Genomic DNA, 9,645 nt, shown 5'->3' with positions numbered 1-9,645 from the left:
ATTCCTCCTTAATATAGAGCGCCACGCCCCCACCTCTCTTTCCTATCCTGTCCCTCCTGTACAGCCTATAGCCCTTGACATTTCCATTTTTGCAATTTGAGACTCTTCTTGTATCTGCATCCACAAAGAGTATTCCATAACCACTCTCTTTCTAACCATCCTTCATATATTTGAAGGCTATTATCAAATCCCCACTCTGTCTTCTCTTCTGCAGACTGAATAATCCCAGTTCTTCCAGAGTTTTCCTGTATGTCACGTTTCCTAGGCCTCTAAAAATATTTGTTGCTCTCCACTGGACTCCTTCCAATTTTTCAAGTTCTCTTCTGAAGTTCTGTGCCCAAAATGGAAGCCTCACCAGCGCTATTTGGGAAACAAAGACGTACCACGGCAAATTCATCTTTGTCCAGGTGTCCATCTTTATCGATATCACTGAGATCCCAGACCTATAGTAAATTTAGACACAATGTAAGAGTTCAGAAACAAATTTAAAATAGTGAAAATACAAATTAACACACAGATTTTTAAAAATGGACCACTTACATAATTGCTTAAAAAATGATTTGAAGAGCTTAACTTTTGCCAACCTTTAAAAAGAAAGGAGTATATCTGAAATATTGCCCGCATTTAAACTGCTGCTATTATGACCAATCATATTAATTTTTTAATTTCACAAAACCCAAGTTAAAGGAGGATCTAGGTAACACTTATCGGATACTTACCCTTCCTAGGATATCTAGAGGTAGCTTTGAGTTCATCAGTACTGGTTTTACTTTGTCTCCTGAAAGTAAGCCATTTACTGGCAAAAGGCTTTCAAAAATACCATCAAACTTTGCTTTTTCTTCCACCTAGTTGGTAAGAAATAGCCTGAATAAGTAAAAAAGTGTGCCTGTGTGAGTGTCAAAAAAGAGATCTTGCAAAAACTCAGAGACTGGTCAGTAATCTATCATTTTATCTTTCAAGTTTTCATGCTATACACCTTAAGCACTCCATTTAACTTAGTTTTAAAAGTCGTGGCAATAACTTTTGGAGATTATTCTCTCTGTACGAGAAGAAGTTTTTGGAAGTTTCAAAAAGGGGTTATATCACAGCAGAAAAACTGATGCACGACATACAATAAAAAGTTTCTGCACAGACTAGAAAGACAAATGATTGTGTTGAACATCTCTGTGCCCAGATTTTAGACTATGCAACTTTCAGAAAGCATCTACTGTACTAAGAACTGTTATTTTCAGCAATATTGTTCCCCACCTTAGACTGTACCATGCAATGTGGAAACGTGTTTTTAAAATAATTTGATCATATATCATCCAGAAAAAGAAATTTCATTTTTAGTTTATAATCAAAATTTAAAATTCACAAATTACACTCCAAACTACTCTTTAAATGAAACCAGAACACAGGCAAACAATACTACGCCAAGGCAGTGATGGACTCAAGCTTCAAATAGACCACACATGGAGATGGATTTGGTAAAGATCTTCACTGATCTAAATGCGGCTTAAGTCCAAACGTTTTCTGAGCATGCGTTCCATTCTATCTGTCAGTTCGTGCAAAAAAAGCTAAACAAAACAAGGCTCTGAGAACACGTCAGACGTTGACAGAAGTCTATTACAACTATAAAGTACAAACTAATATTGTGTGTGCCATGTGCCCAAGTCTACTTCCATAATAAAGGTTTTCCAATGTCTAAAATATAATTTTGCCAAAAAGAAAATAATCACATTAACAAAAAAACACTTTTTCCATGCAAAGATTGGAAGCAAATGTACTGTCCTGTATACTTACCCTAACAGCCCAGTGACTTTCTGTTGAAGGAGGAGTGATCAATAAGGGGCTACCACTTTCATGCTAAAAGTAAAATAAAACAGAACAAGACTACAACATGACATTATCACACGTGTCACTTTCTTTTTTATTGCCTAATTCTCTTAGAAGTATCTATACATATGAAATATGTACACATATACATTTTGCCACCATGTGGGAGGACAGGGGTCACTCTTGTATCTTTTATGCAAATAGAAAAACAAATTAAAATGTCAGATTAATTTGTATTACTCCCACCGCTACAAGACTCAGGGATGGACAAGTACCCTGTGGTGCTAAGTTCTATATACACACAAACCAAGAAGGACCCTGCCCCAAAGAACTTACAATCTGTCTACCTACTAGTAGTCAATTTGTAAGGTAGAAAAGACTATTCTAGGTTTCTTTTTCTTTTTTGAAGTTTAATTGCTGAATTAAAAAGTTACTTACAAATTTAGGAGGTGGCACAGTCAAAGTTAGATTGCTCAAGGTAACATCATGGCCATTCTGTGCACATGCTACGAGTCGCAACGCAACAAAGAAACCCTAAAAATTCAATGGACAAGGAAACTCAGGGTATTCTACTGAAGCAAGGAACTAGGCTAAATCATTATTTTTAAGCAGAATCATCTATATACTGTTTTTTATAAAATGGTAAAGGTAACTTGGCTAAGTGAAAGCATAGAAGCAGGGATGTTCAGCTAATTAGACTCTCATTCCGACCTGTTGGTTTAATGTATTTATTCAAATCCAAGAAGAGACTCCTACCCTCCACTTCCCATCAACAGGCAGGGGAGCACATTTTGCATTTGAGTACTGGCTGGGGCAGGTGGCTGCTGCAGCCCTGACTCTGCGGCAAAGCTGGAGCCAAGCCATCGCCTTGGCTGGGATGGGGTGGGGGGGCTTGTGCTGCAGGGATAGGGGCACATGGCAGGGGAAGAGCAGGGGAGATTATGAGATGGGGGACTTGGGAGGGAGTGTGGGGGAGACTGCACAGCCCGTCCTCCTGCTGCTTGCTCCCCCACAACTTAGTGTCTACTCTGGCCCTGGCCCAGCCCAGAGCTGCTGCTGCAACTGCTGCTTCTACCTGGCTGAGCCGGTGCAAGCCTGAGGCCACTGCTAATTGTCCTGGAGCTGGAGCCACTGCAGACGGTAAGCAGCTGGGGGACAGGCAGCCAGGCACAGGCACAGATTAAAGGGGTAAGAGACTGGGAAGCAAGGGGTGGGGGTCTTGCTGCCTGATCCTCAACCTCTACTTTCCCTGCTGCAGAGGCAGGGATGAGGTGAATTTAAGATGATCCCCCAGTTCAATTATATAAAATCATACCAATGGAAATGTCTCCAGTTTACTCTTATTAAAACATTCTAATTACACTACTTTTGAAAGGTAGATATATGTATATATATATTTGGCTTTGAGAAATATTGGGAAAAAAATCCCTGATACCGTAAAATATGCAAGAACACACTTAACTTGAAAGGGGCTTAAGGACTTGATTAAAGTGATATTCTGAATAAAAACGATTTCCTGAATCAGGCCCCAAATTCTAGAGCGATCTGATCAATTTATGCTAGATATTTCTTATACCTGTTTATCCAAGTATCCTTTACCCTCTGGGTCAGCCAAATCCCATATCTATAAAAAAAAAACCAGATAATAAAAATCAGCCACTGAAATTCATTATGTTGGGGAGTTCAAATGTCAAACATTCATACTTGAATTGTCTGCTGGAAGTTTCAAAATCTGAACTACAACGATTAAATTTTTACATCATTAACAAAATGTAAGTTAAAAAACAAAGTGCTCTTTAATTTAAAATCTGCTTCAACTTCACACAATTTCTAATCCAAACCTCAATGAAGTCAATGCCTTCAAGAAGCTCTGACCCACACAAAATCTGATTCTCTCGTTTGTGATATGATGCTGCAATACACAAAAAATTATGATCCAGCATTTTCCTGAACTCCCTATTCTGCAGGGGATTACCGTTCCAAAATGCTGTAATCCTGAATCTGCAGGTAAGTGAGAGAGGAAGCAATTTTCTAATACTTTATTAAATAACTGTTTTTAAGTTTATTCACCTTATTGAATAATCAGTCAGACATTAACTCTTCTGTCCTGGTGCCTGGTTTCTTACTTTCTATTTAGTTGTTATAGTATTATCACCACCATATTGTCTGAGCACCTTCCAACAGGGCAACAAGAACTGCAACTATTTTCTGGCACTTCTACCTTTAATAGCTTTAAAATCTACCCTCTTCTGACACCGTACACTATTAAGGCCTTTATCCAAACCCTGATAATTTCTCACCCTGATTACTGTAAATATCTTTCATCCTCAATTCTCACTTCTCCCATCTTTAGATCTGTACAAATATGGCTGCTCAAGACATTTTCTTCTATTGCTGCTCCCTATACATAATCTCATCTTTGTATATTGTCTCTGATAGCTTCCTGTCTCTTTCCTTCAGATTTACTTTACTTTTATTAGTCTAGTGGTTTTCAACCTCACTAGATTCAAGGCACCCTTCGGAAAATACCAGCTCATAGCTTTAATGTATTTTTCGACTATAGAAAATCAACAGAGCAACTCTTAAGTTGCAAAAAACCCTCAGAAATTAACACTGATCCTTGTAGTTTTGCTGTCTCTAATCTCTGAGTTATTTTGTGAATCACATGTATGTGTTTGCACACCTAGCAGTGCTAACATTGCATGGCACCTTGCAGGACCCTGGCTGAGAATCACTATACAAGTCTATGAGGCTCTAGGTATCTCCATTTTAGTTCTGTTGGTACCTACGTTCTTTTCAGTCATCCTGTCTTAGTGCCATCTAACACACTGAGTCATGTTTTTAGAAAAGTCCTCTTATATGCCAGGTTGCCTCTTTTCAAGCACTCTTTTGGCCCTCTTCCTCATTAACTATCCTGTCACCTTCCCAATTCTCAACCATTTTATTTGCTGTGGTGTTTTGAGGCTTTCAAAATGTCCACCAAAACAGAGCTTTGGTTTAAGGTGATGTTCTGGGTGGTAAAACAGATCTATACCTAACTTTGAGTTCAAAAACATGGAGCTACAGTGTATTACTTCCTCTCTCTCTCAGAAAAAAGTCCATTGACTATCAGTTTGGATCATGGTGCATAAAAACAATAACACACTGTAAGCACATGCCCCCACATCTCTCGCTCTCACACGCACACACTTAACTTACTTTCCCAAGGACGATGTCCGAGAGACCTGACTTTTTAAGAAATAGAGCTGCTTCACTAGCCCCAACTCTCCCTGTGTATGTGGGATCTACCTGCAACACAAACATGAATAATTCACTGAAGTAAGTTAACTATAAAAAACAAGAGGTGAAAAGTACAAATTGCCAGTTTCTTAGACAGACAATATTAGAGCAATACTGGCATTCAGCTACCATAAAGCCGAGGAAGAGAAACCAGAATGAAATACGGGAAGCAAGAGAAACACTAAATTTAAAAAAATTAAAGTATTAAAAACTTACTTGTTTGTAATATGTCTCATACAATGGATTCCCAGTGGAAAGCTAAAAAGAAAGAGTCAAACAAAAATGGATCATAATCAAATAACTTCCACTTTAAGGGAGTGACAAAAAAGCACATACTAATATAGCACAAATCAGTTGGAATTACAATTTTAGGACCAATTCACAAAAATAGATTATGCTAGTTATAAATGTAACGTTTGAATTCTAGGGAACCACAAATGACACAGTGAAAAGTCTAATTCGGGCACACTGTATGCCCTGGATACTTATGGAACATTTTTATAAGCTTATATTGTACATAGATACATATACTCTCCTCCTCTCTCCGACAAGTTTTTATAATTATTCTGGTAACAGTAGTTTAACCACACTGTTCACTTGTTTTTCATGTTCTTATCTTTTTACTTAATGTTCCAGTCCTATAAACAGCATTGTTCAGGTAGGTGTCTATGCCTGAGGATCAGGGTGTGTCTGTTAACATCTACCACATACACACTTTTTACATGTTAAATGGACAGGAAAGATAAAAGCCCCAGCACTCATCGTCTCATTTGCCTCCCTAAAACTTCCATAGGTTATCTCTGGTCCAATCCATACATTTGATCACATCCCAGACCTGATCTTTAGCTTGGATCAGAGGTGAGCAAAACACCGCCTGAGGGGCAGATTTGCCCCACCAAGGGATTTTACCCGGTCCACAGTTGGTCCCTTGGCCCTGTCCAGCCCAGACATGGGAGGCAGCCTGGGTTGTGGCATGTGTGGCCAGTCTCTGCCGCTCCCAGGTACGTAGCAGGGTGTGGGCAGCACAGCAGATGGACTGGGCTTCCTGGCAGCCCAGTCTGGTGACAGCTCACTCTGCCCTACTACTCCACAGTCACTGATGGGGATGCCAGACAGAGTAGGTGGGGTGGGAAGGTGGGGTCTCCATGAAGACTGGCCTGGGAACCCTGGGGGGTAGGGCATGCAGAGCTGGGCGGATGGGATAGGGCTGCAGGCAGGCAGGGAGTGGCATCTGGGAGCAGAATGGGAGGGTGGAGAGAGGGGATGTTGACAGTATGGGGCCAGTGCCTGGGGAAGAGCTGCAATCCATGCCCTGCCTGTGGAACCAATGCTCCCCAGTGGTGGGTACAGGGCAGACAGCCTGGGGCAGGACAGGACCAACTACCCAACCCCCCCTGCAACCTGCAACAGCTCACTCACTGAAACTCCTGAAGCGGCCCTCCAGTCCAGATAATTGACTACCCCTAGCCTAGATGATAAGCACAAAGATATCAAAACCCATCCACCGTCTTGGGCAGATCATCCACTCCAGGGGTGCTCAACATCAGGGCCACAGGCCAAATGCAGCTCAGAGATAAACTGACCAAAGACTTATGATCTGTAATTCGCAAGAGCAGCAAAGTTCGATAACCACAGCAATTCTGACTGCTAAATTTCACGTCCCAGGTCCAAAGCACAGACCCACGAGACCAATAAAAAGAACAATAAATGATCCCCCCAAAAGAGAAAAAAAAGCCTCCTTTGTATACATGTGAAGAACAACATACTTTCTCCTTTTCTTGTTTTCGAAAATAACCAAACCATTTTTGCAACACTCCCTATTTAAAAAAAATAATCTAAGGGCAGGGAATTGAGTTAAAGAAGTTCTGCCAAAAACTAACAGCTTCCACAAAATCTTTACATTACTTTATATGAATGCTCCTACGACCTGATCCTGTAAGCTCATGGGCATAACTTAACTTTCAACAACAGCAGCCTTACTGGTTTTAACTTTTTGTGATTACTCACAAGCTTAATTTTGCACATGTATTTTCAAGAGCAAGAACCTAAACGTATAAAATAGCCATAACACTGTAATACGACTTGATTTATTAGGAACGTTATAGCAATACTATGACAGGCATGGGCAATTATTTTGACTGGCAGGTCATTTAACGAGTTTTAGTGAGTACACAAAATCTTTTGGAAGGTATCATTTTAACAAATTATAGATTAAAAAATCATATATAAAAATCAAACATCTACTATAACATATTTTAATGTAAAAAAATAATTGCCCTATTTTATGGTTTTTTGCGTACTGTATAGCGAGTTGATTATATAATATCTCAAAATAAAGCCGTACTCTTGTGTATTGTGTTTGGGGGAATAGGGTGTGTATACGGGTATGGGGGAAGAATGTGCATGTCTGTGGGGAGCTGCCTGTGTGCTGGGTCCTGGGATCCAGCCGGAGGTAGGGGAAGGCAGGAGGAGCATGGAGCCCACATGGGCAGTACAGTGCCAACGCAGATATGGTTCACTTCCCGCCTCTGCCCAGCCCACGGCTGCCCCTGTGGTGTTCTGCGTGGGGCCAAGCCCTGCCACTCCCACCCAGGGCAGCCCATGTTGCAGTCCTGCCCATACCCACTTCGTACCAGGAGGCTCCTGCCACATCACGCGGTGCTCTGGCTCCAGCTCCTGGCCACCTTCCATCTACTTGGCCACCCATACGTGGCTGCTCATTATGCAGGACAGGTGGAATGAGTGGAAGGGGGTTGGAAGCTGGAGCCCAACATGCTGGGGTGGGAGCTGCCCAGCTGCAGATTTCCCCCTGGCACATGTCCCCCACCACTTCCACGTGCTTGCTACCTGCTGCCCAGAGCAGTACAGCAGGGGCAGGAGGAGGAGGAGCTGATCCAATTTAAATTGTGCCAAAAATGAGCACCCAATCCAATTCAGTTTGCCCAGGTGTGGATCTTACACTTAGACCCAGTCTCAGTGATTGGAAATCAGTCTAAACCTGTAACAGTATAGAAGTCCAGTACATACAGACTAGTCTAAAAAAGGTGGAAATTTGGTCCACCAAGGTTAGACTGATGCACTGAACGTCAGTGCAGTTACCCATGCAGCCCCAGCAGCTGGGCTAAACATATGTCCAATTAACTTTAATTTCAGGTCCGATTAACTTTGATTCATGTCCAAAAAGAAAATGTTTTATAGTCCTTTTAAATGAGACAATGGACAGATTACAAGTCTGTACCCAATCTGACCATAAACAAAAAGAGGCAAAACTCCTGAAAGTGTGACTTATGCCTGTTTTCAGCAATACTGAGTGCAATTTCATTACTTATGTTCAGTACAAGGAACATGCAGGCTTGCATAGCACAGTGGTTTGCATACAAATAATAAGAACAATAATATTTAACAATATTCTGACTGCTAAACAGATTCATCAAGGTGGCAGAAACACAGTCACAGTCAGTATGATCAATGACCAAACAGCTCTTGAAACATTTGGAAAATTATCAAGACTTACATGATTTTGGATCAGGCACCCAATCCAGCAAAAAAAAAAAAATGACTTTAGGTTTATAAGTTATGAACAAAAAAAGACTCATTTTGATCATGAGCTGAAAAGCTTTCACCTCTGGCAAAAACGCATGCATCTGAAGGGAGGAGGGCATTGCTACAAAGCTATTCTCTAGTACAGTTTTGCGCATCCCCAAAAACTAGTGGAGAAAGCCATAATTTTGAACTCAGGACTGGAAATAAGAGACTAGCATTTAATCAAAAATAAAATGTATAATGTTTTATTGGTAAATCTTATGGATTCTCAACTACTGCTTTATGAAAATAAATTTCTGGTAGTGGACACTGTCAATACACAACAGGATGCTGGTCGAATTCAGGTCTCTCTCATAAGAAACAGATTTAAAGATGTCCTTTTACATATGCCTGGCATACCAAGGGCACGTCGTCTCCCAGAGTCCTCACTGACCTTGCACAGCGGAGAAAAGCATCTCACTTTTAAGGCAGGGGTAGTTTTTTACTCTTGCAGAATATCAATTAGATGACATTTGGGGAGGGATGTACGGCACTGAGCAATGCCAGCATTGTTATTTAAAGGATAAGAAAATAATTAAATAGATCAGAACAAGATGAGCACAGGCAAGAACCCCAAGCGTTAAGGGAGCCTTTACAGCAGGTCTGGCCTTGACTGGGGCAGGGTATAGCAGGGCTGGCGTCCCAGGCCCCGTAGCGCTGCCCCTCGCCGCAGGGCCCTGGGGAAGCTGGGTGCCCACCGCAGCAGGTGCCAGGCCGGCGCGGGGAGGCCGTGGCGCCAAGCCGGCACAGCCGACACTCCCGGGACGAGCCGGGCGCAGGCTCTGTCCCACCCGCCGCCGCGCCCCACATTCGGCCCCCCAGGACCGGCCTGGCCTCCCCATGCCGGGCCGGGCAGCGCTGGAGGGCGGAGCGGGGAGCCGAGCGTGGCCCGGCGCCCCCGGGCTCGGCCACAGCGCAGACTGCCCTGGCCCAGCGCGGCGGTGGCACCCGGCCCCGGCCAGCCGG

General features: G+C 42.3%; 1 protein-coding gene across 1 annotated transcript in view; it reads right to left on the bottom strand.

Annotated features, from left to right (window-relative positions):
- The window catches only part of EPS15L1 (epidermal growth factor receptor pathway substrate 15 like 1), a 53,698-nt gene that overhangs the window by 42,448 nt on the left and 1,605 nt on the right, over positions 1-9,645 (bottom strand). The window contains exons 2-9 of the mRNA XM_019538451.1: positions 9,313-9,318; positions 5,314-5,357; positions 5,017-5,106; positions 3,395-3,442; positions 2,257-2,352; positions 1,786-1,848; positions 720-845; positions 384-443 (exon numbers count right to left, since the gene is read on the bottom strand). Of these exons, the coding sequence (XP_019393996.1) occupies positions 384-443; positions 720-845; positions 1,786-1,848; positions 2,257-2,352; positions 3,395-3,442; positions 5,017-5,106; positions 5,314-5,357; positions 9,313-9,318 (533 nt within the window). The remainder of the gene's footprint in view (positions 1-383; positions 444-719; positions 846-1,785; positions 1,849-2,256; positions 2,353-3,394; positions 3,443-5,016; positions 5,107-5,313; positions 5,358-9,312; positions 9,319-9,645) is intronic.

The sequence above is a fragment of the Crocodylus porosus genome, unplaced genomic scaffold (genome assembly GCF_001723895.1).
Source record: "Crocodylus porosus isolate Cpor-Errol unplaced genomic scaffold, CroPor_comp1, whole genome shotgun sequence".
In the NCBI taxonomy this organism is placed as follows: Eukaryota; Metazoa; Chordata; order Crocodylia; family Crocodylidae; genus Crocodylus; species Crocodylus porosus.
Note: the sequence above shows the minus strand (reverse complement) of the source record. Positions and strands in the feature narration are given on the sequence as shown.